This window comes from Bombyx mandarina, chromosome 24 (assembly GCF_030267445.1).
Source record: "Bombyx mandarina strain Sakado chromosome 24, ASM3026744v2".
NCBI lineage: Eukaryota > Metazoa > Arthropoda > Insecta > Lepidoptera > Bombycidae > Bombyx > Bombyx mandarina.
The window spans coordinates 4,461,971-4,479,259 of NC_143230.1; the positions used below are offsets into that span (position 1 = coordinate 4,461,971).

The following is a 17,289-nucleotide window of genomic DNA, read 5'->3' on the forward strand; positions in this document are numbered from 1 at the left end:
TATTTGTATGATAAATATAAAATGTCTTTTCCAGGGTTATGTATATTAAATATGTGTATGTGTATAATAAAAATCTTACATTTATTTCCGTTATCTGGTACCTGTAACACAAGCTCTTTACGAACTTACCACGGGACCAGTTAACGTGGCGTGATTGTTAGTAAATATTTATATTTATTATACGCAATCTTTCCTCTTAGCGACAGAGCCTTCGAGTCCGCGCACCTGCTCTAGCGAAACTAGAAAGCCCTCCGAGCCACCAAAAAACCATATCTAGTGACTATACATCTGCGCCGTTATGACGAGAGCAGTTTGTTTATCATGTATTTTTTTCTTTCGGTCATAAAATAAAAACCCTTTTTACGACCAACCCAATTACTTTTTATGATCAGATGGCCAACGATATCGCTATAGTATTGGGACACTTGCTATTCGTGAACTTAATAAGTGACCATATTTCTGTGGTCGTGTGGATCGGTGAATGTTCGTTTTGGATTCGTGGCTTGTCTATTGTATGCTTTAACTTTGAATCTATGTATGCTTTGACAAATCGTCAAAATATACCGTATGATTTTAAGAAACTCTTTGAGTTAATAAGATGTCTTTTTTATACGTATTTAATTTCTTCATTCTTTTTTATTGCTTGGAGGGATGGACGAGCTCACAGCCCACCTGGTGCTAAGTGGTTACTGGAACCCATAGACATCTACAGCGTTAATGCGCCACCCACCTTGATATATAAGTTCTAAGATCTCAGTATAGTTACAACGGCTGCCCTACCCTTCAGACCGAAACGCATTACTGCTTCACGGCAGAAATAGGCGGGGCGGTGGTACCTACCCACGTGGACTCATAAGAGGTCCTACTACCAGCAAAATTTTATTTCGTTTATGAATGTTCTAAAATTATATTGTAATGGCAATGCAATAATACGGTTTGCGTTTCTTGAACAGATGATTATCGGTTCGAGATTAGTACTAAAAATATTTCAATTATGTACGCTTATGAAAGGAATATCCCACATCTTATTCTTGATTATGATAAGCGTAAAACCACTAGTATATCACCATTGGCTCTTGCTATCCAAAATACGCAAAACACGAGTTTACGAGCGACCCCATAAAATTTCCCCAAACACTTGAGACCATTAAAAACGTACATACCGATGTAAAAGCATAAATAAATAAAATGAAACTATCCCATTCATTATTCCGTTGGTATACTGCTCACCATTTCCTGTTTTTATTTATTGCGTTTTTTTCGTTTCCCCCCCTGAGGCAGTTATGTGTTATTTTTATGGCTAGACTTGTACGATCGTTTTTTTTTATATAAGTTATGGTGCTCGTTTGAATATAAGTCATCTTGGTGTTTATTTGGTACTTAGCCATAGAATTGAACCAAAATAATGTAACCATCTTCTATCTATATATATATAAATGAATTGCTGTGCGTTAGTCTCGCTGAAACTCGGGAACGGCTGGACTGATTTGGCTAATTTTGGTCTTGAATTACTTGTGGAAGTCCAGAGAAGGTTTAAAAGGTAGATAAATATGAAAATGCTCGGAATTAAATAAAAAATACAATTTTGTTCTTCCTTTGATGTGTCCTCCGTCGGACGGATTATTTTTGTTTTAAGTTTATTTTATACAAACGTTTAGATCTTTTATTTATCGATTGAGGCACTACGAAGTCTGCCGGTTCAGCTAGTAACTTAATAAAATCCTCTCATATTTTATCTAATTACCTTATCCGTAATTCCCCTATGCAGTACTTTGTTAATTAAGTGAAACTGGGTTCATTTCCATTTTATAGCGTTGATAATTATTCGCATTTTGGGTTTCTGCTTATAATTGAGATGTAATTTATGATTTCCTTAGTGTATTTGTAAAAGTGTCCTGAGTCACTGCCCACTGCTATAACTAATTTAATAAATCCAAACCTGCCATTCATTATAGACAAATTTAAGATGGATAGAGACGTACATACATACCGTAGTCCTTATAATACCTTAATCTGGATTTATCAACATATCGGGATATCACAACATATTATCTATACTAATATATTAATCTACAGTGGTTTTTACGGATGCTCCGTTATTACTACTGAACCATGCATCCGATTGACTTGAAACTTGGTATCCACGTACAAAATACATATCTTAATAGATAGGCTAATATTTATATGAGTGTTGGACTCCCTACACCAGTTGCGGGGGCGTTAATGATGAGAATATTTGTGGGGGTGAGATATAATAATGTTAATTTTAAATGCCCAGCGAAACGGACGGGTATAGCTAGTTATCTATAAAAAGTCGAAAGCCACCAGGTGAGAATAAAAGTTTGTAATACTCATGGTACTTTAAAACGTTGCTGGGACAATAGGGAGACTCAACGATATAAATAGATTGAAAATTCAGCGATTGTTTGTAAAACATTGAATTAATTCAATTGTTAATTGAATTTCGGAGTTGGTTCAATTAAAATTTGTACACGAAATGATCGGGTTTTGTTGTTCTCAGGTGAAATACGCTCCTAAAGTGAAGATTTACATAAAATCAAGAGTCAATGGGAGAATTCCCGAAGGGGATGATGTAACAATAGGTAAGTTAATATTGCTTAATACACATTAAATAATTATAAATAAGAATAGAATAATTATAAAGTTAATAGACTCGAGTCAATGCCGTAGCAGCCAAGTTTTATCTTTTTGTCTACGCTTGAAGCAAGTCCGAATCTGGATCGATCAGTAAGGTAATGGAATGCTAAGAATTTTACTGTCTATTTCAATTATTAGACTAACGTGGCTGCAATATCGGAATTAAGGTGTTAGAGATGGCTACGAGTGTTTATTTTTTTTATCTCGTACGCTGTAAGCAATAAATTGAATATCCAAATTACTCAAAGTAAAAATCTCCAAGCTTTACATCTAAATATATCTGAGCTTATTTCGACAGGCTGCAAAGCAGACGCCAATCCAACGAATCTAACTTACAAATGGTATATAAATGAGGAATCTATAAATGGAAACACTACTGAATTGGTGAGTGCTTTTGAAGTATCCGAATCGAAATAGATTCACGGTTTTAGAATATTATTCAGCTGGTTCTGACTGTGAAATTGTGCATAGAAATTTATAAATTGAAATAAATTTAGTTTGAACAACTTTGCAAACTACTTTAAGGTTTGGCTTCGCGTGCACTTTACATTTTTCCAATATCCTGAAGATCGTGCGGTTAACAGTTCCACAGTTTCAGAAGAGAGTCGTCGTAATCAAACTCCAAATTTAACTTCCCAAACTATTTTAACATAGTAACGTAACGTTTAACTCAGTCGTGCAAGCTTTGAGATGTGACACTGAGAAATATAATAAGGTAAATGAAATGAAATTTGTGTCCAGCAGTGAACTTACGTGGGCTGATGATGATGATGATGATGATAATGAAATACAGACTAAATTTATGAAATTTAATACTATTAGGCATCTAATCTATACATCATAATGTGTGAAGTCGAAAGCTATTAAAATATTATTGTTAGAATTATAGTGTAGAGTACTAGTTGTAGATGATAGTGTAGCGTTATCATAGATGAGAAGAAATTCCGCAAATACCTGAATTCCGTAACGTCATTTATAAGATAATCTCGCATAAATATTCAAATTTCGAACAACATTGGGATCGTCGCTTTACCAAGCGAGCACCTGCTCGGGGAAAAATCTTATTTCTGCCGTTCCCTATAAACTGGTGACGCGTGACACGTTTGATATTGACAGTTGATATGTCATCTTGACCATTTCTGTCGCACCCGTCATGCGTTCCGGTGAACTTGTGGATAAGTGATTATATAAGTCGAACCCATATCTCGTGTTAGGCATTCAGGGTCTAGAAGTTCCAATAACCAATGAACAATCGACCGCGAGCTTGGTCAAACCATATCATCATCATCCTCTGAGACGGAATGGTCGCAGGTGTGTCTAAGCCTGGTCCAGTGGCTTTCCTTCCCCAACTTAAAAGACCTAAATTCTTGGTGTCCTGTTCGACGCCCTCCCGCCATCTTTTCAAACAGCATACCGTCTTTAACAACTTCCTAATGAACGCCAAATTACCGAAACAGTAAATACTGCGCTAAACTGAGATTTTTATTTCAGAAAATCTACAACATATCAAGAAAGTACCACGACGCAATAGTGAAATGCGTTGTTTACAACGACGTCGGAAAGACTGAGGAAGAGGAGACCTTGGAGATTACTTGTAAGTGTATTTGTCTAACTCGAATCACTCGACTTACGGAGAGCTTAGTCAAGTTACTACAAGCACTGCTACTTAACGGACTCTTACCACGATTTTCGTAGTTGAAATCGCCCTAATCATAGGTAGACCCGAAAATGTTAGGAGCAGAAAAATCTGTTTACCCTCTTTCTAAATCGTTTTTGTGTTACGTTACCATTGGAACTCGATAATTCGTCCCTACCATAAATGTATATTTAAAGTATCAACAGTTTTTTCTCGAACACATTAAGAACGCAAACCTAATATGTACTGGTTTCTAATCATTTGATAATGAGAAGCCATTATTGCTTTCGATATTTATTTAGTAGGCTGTTTCAATCATTCACATAGGTTTAGTAAATAATTAGATGTTTTAAGTGAAAATAATTTGATGAATGGGCCTGCCATGGTACCTACTATGAACTCATGTCTGAAGGTGGGTGTCTATGATGCTATTAATGTCTATTGGCTCCAGTAGCCATTTGACACTAGATGGACACCCTATAACTTCTACTTAAAAGCAATTGACAAAAAACCAATTATATTTTTAAATTATATAAAAAACATAAGTTTTTTTCAGAGCTAATTAATATAACTTCGATTTTTCACAGATGCGCCATCCTTTCGCCATCTCCCCAAGGACGTCGAAGCCGAAGTTGGTACTAGCGTAACCTTGAGTTGCGATGTGGATAGCTACCCGAATCCAGAGATACGATGGCTTCATCATGAAGAAGACCAGACTATTGTAAGTTTGTACTAATTTAAGACCTCCGCTAATCCAATTCTTAAGGCGAGAGCTTGTGACACATTCTTCATATATAACTATTTATCACAGTGATCAGGGATCAGCATTTAGTTTCCATCCAACCATTGAAGTGATTTTACTATTAATTACTAGACTAATTAAAATATCTCTGCACCACCCTATGGTCGACTGGAAGATAATGCCCATGGCATTAAGTCCGCCTGTGTACAAGTTTTGTTTTGTGCATAAAGTATAAATAAATAATGTACTAAGCTAAGTTATTCAAGCTTGAAAACAAAGGACTCTTGAACAAAGGCGCTCTTGTTTATCATAAAATTTCTAAACATATTATTCTAACATGGCTTACAGGTCATCTGAAGGTGTCGTCAACTCCAAAATTGTAGCTTTCAATTTGGAGCCGACTTTAAGTTTAATTTATAGGGGTTATCGATCCAACGTGACCTGTATTAGAATTCAATTCGGGGCGAAGTAGAATGAGCTATTGAAAGCTCGTAATTAGACGCTTATCGGAGCTTTTAGACACCCCTTTTGTCCTGTAATGGTGTTAAAAAGGCTTACTTGGAATACGGTGTTTAGGGGATGGTAGAATTTTTCGTATTTTATTACTGTTGATACTGTTTACCATTTTGTGTGGTAAATACGCAATTTATAACAAACGAGACATGGCGGTGGATTGACTGTGTGGTCCAGTAGTTATCGGCCCTGACTGCTGCGCCAAGGGTCGTGGGTTTGATTCCCACATCTGGCAAACATTCGTGTGATGAACAGGTTTTTTATCTCTTTGTCTGGTTGTTTATTAACTATATATATATATAAACATATATGTATATGTATATATTTAAACATATTTATAGTATGTTTATCAGTCTCTGGTACCCATAATACAGGGCATCATAAATCGGGGCTGGATGATCGTGTATAAATTTTTTTATTGCCCTTGTAGCTGAATGAGAATATGGTCCACCCGATGGTGAGTGGTTACTGTCGCCCATGGACTTCAGCAATGCCAGGGACAGAACCAAGCCCCTGCCTACCATTAAGTACTCTCCACAAGCCTCGTTTGAAGAAGGACATGTCATAGCGCTCGATAATAATAATTTGATCCCATTTATAATAGTTATTATAAAAACAAGTAATAGTCGTTATTTATAATAAATTATTTTCTTAACAGCGCGTAGGACGCACCCCTAATTTAACTCTCACAGTGGATACCCACACATCAGGGAGGTATCTTTGTAAAGCCAGCGTGGATGGATTCCCTGAAATAGAAGCAGAGGCGTCGGTATTCATTAAAGGTAACTATTTCTGTTTCGATATATGTAGGGCGACCACACATCCTACACGTTTATTGTAATTATTAATAACGACGGATATATGTATTATTGTTATTAATTTTTATTTATTTCTTATTGCTTAGATGGATGGACGAGCTCACAGCCCACCTGGTGTTAAGTGGTTACTGGCGCCCATAGACACCTACAACGTAAATGCCACCGCCCACCTTGAGATATGAGTTCTAAGGTCTCAGTATAGCTACCACGCCACTAGGTCATAAGAACTCGCAAACATGATAACGCACGTCACCACGAAAATCAAAAGATGCTGTGGAAATATTACTAGTTTTTTTTATTTAATAAATGTGTTGTTACACGCCTTTATTTTTATTCTATAGTGCATGCACACAAATCACTAATGTAGCTACGATATAATGTAAAAATCTAAATTTTTCGACTAAAATTCATGCCGTTAATTTAACGAACATAATAAGCGACAGAAATAGACAAAATAATTGTATATGAACATAATTAATCTATGCATCAATAACTAACATTTTGTCATGATCATAATATCCAGTTTTCGCGAATCTTAAAAGTAAAAATTATAAATTTTCTCAAATTATATGACTTAGATTTTTATTACAATAAGCTTATTGTTCATAGTTCGTGAGCATAGGTGGTTTTGATTTAAGTGAAACTAGAATTTGCCTCTAGATTTGAGACTTACCATATTTACATAATGCAAAGATCAATCAAGATCAATGAAGTCGTCGTGGCCTAAAGGATAAGACGTCCGGTGCATTCGTATGTAGCGATGCACCGGTGTTCGAATCCCGCAGGCGGGTACCAATTTTTCTAATGAAATACGTACTCAACAAATTTTAATGTTCACGATTGACTTCCACGGTGAAGGAATAACATCGTGTAATAAAAATCAAACCCGCAAAATTATAATTTGCGTAATCACTAGTGGTAGGACCTCTTGGGAGTCCGCACGGGTAGGTACCACCACCCCGCCTATTTCCGCCGTGAAGCAGTAATGCGTTTCGGTTCGAAGGGTGGGGCAGCCGTTGTAACTATACTGAGACCTTAGAACTTATATCTCGAGGTGGGTGGCGCATTTACGTTGTAGATGTCTATGGGCTCCAGTAACCACTTAACACCAGGTGGGCTGTGAGCTCGTCCACCCATCTGAGCCATAAAAAAAAACCTAACGGTGAAAATAGCAATGAAACTTTTTAGAAAACTATTTTCAATCGATTTTTTCTTTTCTTTTATTCCGTATCTAAATAGTCAGTTACTTAAAGACAAACAGTGGAATCATTTGCGACGAATTTCAAAGAATTTTCTACTCCTTAATTTTCTACTAAACACCCACTCGTTTGAAGATATACAAAGTAGCTTTTTAAAATAATGTATCATTACCTACCTAGAAATTTCCCATTCTATGAAACATTTAATTTGCTTCATTTGAAAAACTGCTGTTTCACACGAGATCGTAAACAGCTATCGGTTGAAGCTTTTAATAAAATGACAATTACGAAAACTTAATTCAAGGAATTTTATATTCATCGCGACCAAAAAAAAAAATTATTTTTGTGCTTTAGTCAAAGCTGCGTTTGTATATTATCTACAAAGCATAATATTTTGATTATTTTTCATATCATATTTTCAATTGGCTTAATAGATAACTACGTCGTCATTCAAATTCAAATTTAGCAAATTTATTTTAACTTAAATGTCATCCTACTATATTTTTTCAAATCATGTCATCACCATCAACTGTTTCAAAAAAAAAGGTATCATCCTCAAAAGAACCCACGAATGGAACTTTGCATGTTGTTTTTTTTTCTAATTACCGTGAATCATTTTATTTTCATTTCTTAGAAAGATTACAATTTTGTTTACAAGTGCGTAAAAAAATACAAGAGAAAAACGGAACACGGGAGACCGGGAATATGTCGTTTTGACATCGATCCGTCCCTTAGCTAATAATTGGCTTTTAAAGTATACCTTACTCCACAAAAGTTGCTTCGTACTGTTCTTAAGCCGATATAATAGACCATGTAATAATAAGACATAAAATATAGCCTAAGACAATTACGGCTCAAGGCTTTTGAAATTACGATTCAATAAGAGTCTGTGAGAAGTGACAAACAAATAATTTTACCACACTTGAATCTGATAGACCTACACATAGTTGGTTTTAAAGTTAAAAGGAAAGCTTAAAGCTAATATCCTATTGTATTGATATTTTAACATCTAGAGGTGTTTTATATGTTTATTATGGCACACGACCTTGCGATAAGCTTGATGGAAAATTGTCACTCATAGTTCTATTAGATAAGTCAAAGCCATATCAAAGTTTTGTGTCAGTAGTGCAATCGCTCCACTGATGTGTTGTGAAGAAAATATCCACTCGTAATAGAAAGTCGTACGAAGTAAAATATACTTAAAGCGAACGTTTGTCACAGGTCCTCCGAAGATAATATCGAATCAGACACAATTCGGTACCCAGGGGGATACAGTGAATATTGAGTGTGCAGCCTTCGCCGTGCCGAGGATAGACAGTATTATCTGGACTTTTAACGGAAGAGAAATAGATACGTTGCACGATCAGGTAAGACACATGTAATGGACGGATGTAGCTGAAATACTTCATTATTAACAACTAGCGGCCCGCCCCGGCTTCGCTTGGGAAGTAGTGCACGCGATGTAAAGAATTTTGTTACATTATTGGAGTTTCAGTAAGGATCTCTATTTTTTTTTTAAATATAATAAAGATAGCCTATGTAACCCGGGGATAGCGTAGCTTTCCAACAGTGAAAGATTTTTTTTAAATCGGTTCAGTAGTTATGGAGCCTGTTCAATACAAACAAACAATCTTTCCTCTTTATAATATTAAGTATAGATAAAAAGAATATACCTAAGTATACATTCAACTATCAAAGAATGGCAAGAACAAGTAATTAAATGTAAGTCAATGATGGACATGTTTCGGCCAACGATATTGGGCCAATTTCGAAAAGAACATTCCAGAACTTGTATCATAGTATTGAAATGTTTCCCACAAGAAATATATGCAAATAACCCTCATCCACGCCAATACCTGCTACACTTCGCAGCTCTGCATCGTGCAATGGAATTACATTTTGTATTTTGTTTAGGACTACGCATTCCTCGAAGATCTACAGTCAGGAGGTATAGTTAACTCAACGCTAATAATTCGAGAGAGCCAATACAAGCACTTCGGTGTGTACAAATGTAACGTGTCTAATGACTATGGCAATGACTATTTGGAGATTACCGTGACTGCTAAAGGTAAGTAATATTATGATGATAATCTGCTAAAACTTAAAGGGTTTTATTGTATACTAGCTGACCCGGCATACTTCGTAGTACCTCAATCGATAATTAAAGACCTAAACTTTGGTAGAAAATAAACTTAAAACAAACAAAAGGAATCCGTCCGACGGGGGATACATGAAAGGAAAAACAAAATTGTTTTTATTTATTTAATTCCGAGCATTTTTATATTTATCTACCTTTTAAACCTTCTCTAGACTTCCCCAAATAATTCAAGTCAAAAATTAGCCAAATCGGTCAAGCAGTTCTCGAGTTTTAGCGAGACTAACGAACGGCAATTCATTTTTATATATATAGATAGACTAGCGACTCGCCCTGGCTTCGCTTTACTGGAACTGTAATTAATTATTGATCCCGCGATGTTACGGGTGACGCCACTGGGCGAAGTTAGTCTAAAAAAATTAGCCTAAGTTACTCCTTATATAATTTATAATCACCTACCACTGAAAGTCCCGTCAAAATCGGTCTAGCCATTCCAGAGAATAGCCGGAACACACAGACAGACAAACAAACAGACAGACAGACAAAATGTAAAAAAGTGTTATTTTGGTATATGTACTCACGCATTTAGTAAAAAGTTGTTATTTTATTATTACAAACAGACACTCCAATTTTATTTATTTAATATAGATTTAGTTGATGGCCGTTTAAGAATATATCGAGATTTAGGTTTTAGCGAACACGAAGACGTCCATTGTTGAGTTAATCCTTTATTATCCTGTCTGCGTTGTCATAGTTACAAGATCTGTAGACTGAAGCTACTCTACATATCAAGGCTAATGTAATAAAAGTCTAAGCGATTCTCAACCTTATTTTGTCACAGCACTATTTCCGAATTCAAAATTTTATGGCACATAAAGAAATTAAGTTTAAAAGTTGTTTACTTACATAAATGTTAAATATATAAATGAAGTACTCCAAAATAAATGGTACATTTATTAAGGGATTAATTACAAATTAAGATTATTATTTTTATTGCTTAGATGGATGGACGAGCTCACAGCCCACCTGGTGTTAAGTGGTTACTGGAGCCCATAGACATTTACAACGTAAATGCGCCACCCACCTTGAGATATAAGTTCTAAGATCTCAGTATAGTTACAACGGCTGCCCTATCCTTCAAACCGAAACGCATTACTGCTTCACGGCAGAAATAGGCAGGGCGGTGGTACCTACCCGTGCGGACTCACAAGAGGTCCTACCACCAGTGATTACGCAAATTATAATTTTGATTCGAACACCGCTGCATCGCTACGTACGAATACACACGACGTCTTATCCTTTAGGCCACAACGGATATGCTACAGCACGGTAAGATAATTCAGAATCAGTCGTCTCAAGTGTCAATGACCTATTCTTAACTCATTCATTAAACCGAATTTTTTGTTGCCTAAATTCATTAACTAAAAATTCTAATGATGATCTAACGCCATTAAGTCATGATGGGGCTCGTCATTAGTCTTCCGAGAAAAGCTTTATGGCTTATTTTACGTTGAACCATTTACGACCTTTCTTTTTGAGGATCGTAAAATTTTCAGGAGTACTTTCCGATTGATGAGCTTTTGGTCCGACTTTGATCGTACGTTAGTTTCATTAGGTTTTCAAATTAAGTGTTGAAGTTAATAATTTGTTCAGTCTTCAACTTTTTGCCTTCTTTTTTTTTTATTGCTTAGTTGGGTGGACGAGCTCACAGCCCACCTGGTGTTAAGTGGTTACTGGAGCGTAAATGCGCCACCCGCCTTGAGATATAAGTTCTAAGGTCTCAGAATAGTTACATCGGCTGCCCCACCCTTCAAACCGAAACGCATTACTGCTTCATGGCAGAAATAGGCAGGGCGGTGGTACCTATCCGCGCGGATTCACAAGAGGTTCTACCACCAGTAAAAACCTTTGACTGAGTTATCATTACCTACTTAATTCTCGTCTTTTAATTAGGTATTTTGTTTCGAGAAGCTATGAGCTATATTAATGCAGTCACTCGTCTAAAGCCTTAAAATAGAAGGCTCAATCGTAAAGTACATATAACAGTTATCAGACTTGTCAAACCGGAAGGTGTAAATAAACAGTATTATAGGACCTCCCTTGTGGGCCCACGATTAACCCAATTACTACACTATATAGAGCTGTGATGTAATAATCCTTAATAATACTAGTTGCTAGTTACTAAAACATCGCTGTGCCTATCAAACATTTGGCTAAACAGCTGACCTTTGATGTTGAAACCCAAACAGAAATACGTAGCGCTAAAAAAAACTTGTAACACAAAATAGAAAAACACAGACGTCCCGGAAAAAAAACCTCTTTTATTTAGTAACAAACAAAAGAAAAATCGCGATAAATCAAACAACGATATTTCTATTCGCACAGCCATAAAATAAATTAAACATACAATAAACCGTCGTAAGGTTTCATTGAATGGAAAGAAGAAAAAAAAAAGATTTTTCCCAATAAAGAATTCCACTGGATATATTTCAAGGAATTCTGAGCTTTTTCCTTTAGTTTCCAAACCTATTGTTCGATTTTAGTTCGAAGCAGCAGCCCAAATACGATCTCACGTTTTAGCTCAGATATTTTATTGTAGGCCTCTGAGAAATGCTACTCTCTCGGAGATTTATTTGAAAGGACCGATTCCGAATCAAAATTAATGTAACTCTGTAGAGATTTCGTAATAATATTCTTCTTCTCCTCCTATTCGTACACTCTTGACAGAGTGGTCTTGGTCATGCATCAGTCGGATACAACCTGCTCATTACTCTCGTGGGAAATTAGTGCCATAGTTTCCGGTTGCCTTCTGCACCAGCATTTTAGGGGGTATTTGATCCCCCAGGTTTCTGACGCCTCTTCCGTATAGGTTGTCCTGACGGGTGTGTATGGTTATACCGCCATATAATAATATAAACATTTAATTAATCTCTTTACGAATAAATATCCGTGGACTACTTGAAACTAAATTTAGATTATATAAAATTATTGTTGATGGAAAATGAAATACAGAGAGAGAGAGTATTCTTTATTGTATACCAAAAAAAAAACAATGCGAAACATTAAAACCAAAATAGTACAATTGGCGGTCTTATCGCTAAAAGCGATCTCTGTCAGACAAGCATCAGGTGGACAAGAATCATTTGGAAACGAATTACTCGCGGTGTACCAATCCATATATATAAACATACACACACACATACATACATGCGTTAAAAACACATGTAATATTTTTTTTTGTATCAGTGCCTTTGGAAAATTAATCGATTAGTTGGCATGTGAATCCAAATCGATTGATCTATTTATTTATTTATTTTGAATTTACTTTTATGCATTATCTTATTTTAATTTCTGGACTTGAAATCGGGCCATTAATCCCAAACCAATTACCGTTGTAACACAGAAAAAAACATGGACGTCCGCAAGATACCTACTATTTATTAAAGCCCATCCATTTACAAAGTTAACGCAATTACTTAATTCAACGAAGAATATTCGTACAGAATTAGGGACGTGGGCCGACCATTACGACAACGGCCAGACATTATCGTAAATGTATCGCCATTTTAACTTTACGGTCGTCACGTTAGTATCTTCTGTCAGTCGGATTTGGGTATTCTAGTTAAGCGGCAGCAGCATTTGACTATGAATAAAACTCAATTTTGATTTGATGTTATTAGAGCGATTTAAAAAAAGGGTGCGTGTACTTATGTACGCGCGTAAGAAGTTATAAATTTATTTCCTTTTTTTTTAATATTAAATAATTAATAATTAATAATTTAATAATATTTAGTATGAATATTATATTAAATGATAATTTTGTCATTTATATTACTAAAAAATGAATGCTAATAACACTTTTTTTTACGAGTGTACATGCGCGAAAGTTCACCTGCGGCTATATTCAGACTCGCCAAGTTACGTCGGTCGTATTGTAATGAGCGATTTAGTGGGCAACTTCATTCTGTTCATTTTGTGTCACGGTGCGCGCGCATCGTAAAATTTCACTCTCATCAATTTTTCATAACGCGCCTAAAGAAGTATAACTTCAAAAAGAAAATTCTCTCAATTGGATCGTTTTAAAAATTTAATATTTTATTTAACGGACCACACTTTATTTTAGTCAGTTCGCGATATATCAATTCCAGAAATTTACCAAATTATATCCTACACGTAACTTTTCAATTTGGTGAAAATCTGTTCGTTTTTAATTTGGTTTCGTGTTTCCCGTATTCGCGTAAGAAGACGGTTAAATTACATTCACCTAGAAGTACCGACATTAATTTGCGTGTGTCAAGGCTATAATACAATCTAGACTAATTTATCTCTGAAACATAGAAACCTTACCTTAACGCCTCACCTATCCACCCAATAAATTTAGGGCACTTAAGCAAGAACTTAACTGAAATACCATTTTCAGAGGCCCTTCCACTGCTGGTGATAATTTTCAGCGTAACCACTTGCACGATTGCCGTGGTTTGCCTAACTATGCTGATAATAATTTGCCAAAGAAAGCAAAAAAGGGGAAAGCAGAGTCAAGTGGCCGAGAAGCCAGATGTGACTGTCACGGCCCAAGAACTTTTCAAGGATAACGACAGGAACTCAAACATTAGCGACCTGAAGCTTGAACTAAGACAGGCCAACGGTAGCTGTGAAATTGTGAGTAGGAAATTGATTTTAAATTTTAATTAATAAGTGTGCTTCATAAGAATGGCAAAAAAATTAAATATGGCGTTAATAAACCTGTATATGTACAGTTATTCAGATAATAACAGCCTTTACATATTTTAATTGCATTTCCTGGGCAAAATTATCGTGAGCAGAAACAAAAACTGACGCGTCCTTCCTTTGCAGGATTATTCCAACACCGGCTCAGATAGTACCTTGTGTTCTAATGCCAAATTAGGCAGCGGCATTCCATTAGCCGGTTCTGTTCCTTTAGCATCTATGAACCAGAATAACTATCAGCCGTACAGATATAGTAACGATTACACAGATCCTGCTTACGCTGATTGTTACAAGGTAAGTACGAATTTATTTATGCCTTCAATAGCAATTATTTTTACAATATATTAATTTATTTATCGATTTTTTTTTATCAACTATGATTTGACGGGAGCTAGGATTTTAACGTATCAAATCATTATGGATGCGATTAGATATTTCAAATTTGAATTAATAAGTCCCAGATTGTTGTACAAATAATTAAAACGACAAGTTTTTGTTGTAAAATTATAGCTCCGCCAATTTTTATTTGCGTAAATATTCGTATAACATATTTTGCAACTGCATTCCTCAACCCTACCTACTTGTGTAGCAACGTAGTCATACGTCGAAACAGAAGATTTAAATTTAATAAAATTCATTGCTCGACCTGTCTGAAGGTGAAGGCACCATTTAGTTATTTATGGTCTGAGATCTCTATGGTTTTCTCCCAACCTATATAGCAATAGTCTATCTACCTATCGTTGCGTTACTTATCGTTTTCACCAAGATTTATGTTTTCAGTATTCCATATTTCTGTGTTCAATCCAAACAAGACAGTTTTACTGATCCCACAAATTTATTTTTATGCCTACATTTTAACAGTACACAATTAAACCAAGCGCTTAAATATTCGATTGATCGAATAAAAAGCAAATCCTCTGAGGAATTACAACGCCCTATCAAGTATCGTAAGCAATTTCGGCGTAAGCCCTATGATTATCTACACGATATTAACGAGTGCTCGAAATATTTACAGTAACAAGTAATGAATGGTTGCGAACCTTATCTGTATTATTCAATCGGACTGTAAAATACGTATTAGAACGATTACTTTTGTAGGTTTCGTTACGTGAATTTGTTTTTATTGCGCCAAAGATTGGTTGTTAAGTGGCTCGGCACTCACCTAAGACTAGGTCAGATGTAAGTCAGCAATTGTAGTAGGTATATCTCGAAATAATTTGAGCGAGTAAACCTATTATTCTTGGTTACTGGTTATTTTATAGGCGCATTTTTATCGATACATAAAATATCAGCCTATTTGATGCTAAGTAAGTACCGATACAAAGCCAATATAGGCTAAATGCTGCGGGCATCTTACCTTTTAGGTTATAACGCATGACAGATTAATTTCCGGCAGAAATGTTCAGATTGCTAGTACTAACTAGAATAGTAACCAGTACACATTTGGAATTATAATTTCAGCAAAAGCAACTATAATTAGTATCAGCAGTATTTAGTATCAATCAACATTATTAGTGTCACATTATTAACAACATGACAATACATATTGTAAACTTCCGTCTTGTCTTGTAAATCAACAAAATTATCAAGCTCCTTATTAAAAATAACAGTGCATGTTGTTATTAGGTCAATGGCTTTAACAACGGCTATCAGACGTATGTTCATTATGGACATGATTACACGCCTGGTTCGTTGAGGGTGCAGTCGCCGACTTTGGCCAGCGATAAACTCACCCCTAACAGGTATGTTAAACACCTTTAATGTAACAGATATAAGAACCAAATTTATGAATTTGTAATGCGATAATCGTTACACATGGAACGAAGGTTTTGTGTCTTTCTTTAATCTCATAAAAGTAATACGACCTAAAACCACATTTATGACAAACAATTTTAATTTCGAAATAACATTGAAGGTAAATAAGTAGGTACTCTACGCTGAGTTTATAATATCGTCGAAATATACATGTATTTAAATATAAATTAATTTTATTATTTTCAATTCGTTAATATTTGTTATATAGATGTAAATTTTCCACAAAACTATTACAACAACCTTTTTAATGTTTAGTTAATACGTGTATTTCACTTTAGGTCTATAAACGGAAGTTTACCTAGAAGTGTCGATACGCCATCGACGGTTCAATACAACGTAGGGAACGGATCCCAAAATAACTCGTTGCAGCGTTCAACAAAACGGCAAGACAGCAGCAGCGCATTGAATAACCTGGGCCTTCCTACAGCAGAGGGTAAATCTATTTTTGTCTCAAAGAGAGTATTTCAGAAGGCTTTTGTTCTGAATCTTGAATAGCAATCCCGCTAGCTTTACTTCATGGACACGTCTGGTGATACTAGAAAGTATTTCGATGTTTACGAATAAAAATTACTGATTTCATTATTAGTATTCCCCAAGGGTTCTAAATTGGATCATGATCACTGTCACCTCAAGAGTCTAAGTCTTGATGTTATTACCTTTTTTCTTTTGTGCTGTTATCAAATTGTTTTTCTTATAGAAGCGGAAAAAATGTGTCGATGACAAAAAGCTAGTCCATAATTACAAAACAAAATCAAACCGGTTGATAAGGGTATTGGATTTTTCTCTACTCTATGTCACGTAGATGATAATGACAATTTTTCTTTTTCTTTAAAACAATTCGCAATGAAATCTTCAGTCACAGTTCTTAAGCCATTCTTCATAAATTGCTAAAATAATTGTATAATTATGAAATTAATACATCTATAATTTATAAATCGATGGAAATGGACAAAAAATTTACATACAACTAAATATAGAACCTTTCCTTTTTTGGAGTCTGTTAAAAATAATGAAGAACATACAGCTTTTATCTAATGAATCTAGAAACACAAAAATCACGATGCCTATATTCAACAACAGCCATG

The 17,289-nt window shown here is 35.4% G+C and overlaps 1 protein-coding gene across 2 annotated transcripts in view; it reads left to right on the plus strand.

Annotated features, from left to right (window-relative positions):
- Positions 1-17,289, plus strand: part of rst (irregular chiasm C-roughest) — a 103,503-nt gene that overhangs the window by 78,748 nt on the left and 7,466 nt on the right. For both annotated transcript variants that reach the window (XM_089738247.1, XM_028179372.2), the window contains 11 exons: positions 2,522-2,603; positions 2,957-3,042; positions 4,150-4,252; positions 4,882-5,015; positions 6,208-6,331; positions 8,788-8,933; positions 9,481-9,634; positions 14,082-14,320; positions 14,516-14,683; positions 16,016-16,131; positions 16,483-16,637. In XM_089738247.1, coding sequence (XP_089594373.1) covers positions 2,522-2,603; positions 2,957-3,042; positions 4,150-4,252; positions 4,882-5,015; positions 6,208-6,331; positions 8,788-8,933; positions 9,481-9,634; positions 14,082-14,320; positions 14,516-14,683; positions 16,016-16,131; positions 16,483-16,637 — 1,507 coding nt within the window. The remainder of the gene's footprint in view (positions 1-2,521; positions 2,604-2,956; positions 3,043-4,149; positions 4,253-4,881; positions 5,016-6,207; positions 6,332-8,787; positions 8,934-9,480; positions 9,635-14,081; positions 14,321-14,515; positions 14,684-16,015; positions 16,132-16,482; positions 16,638-17,289) is intronic.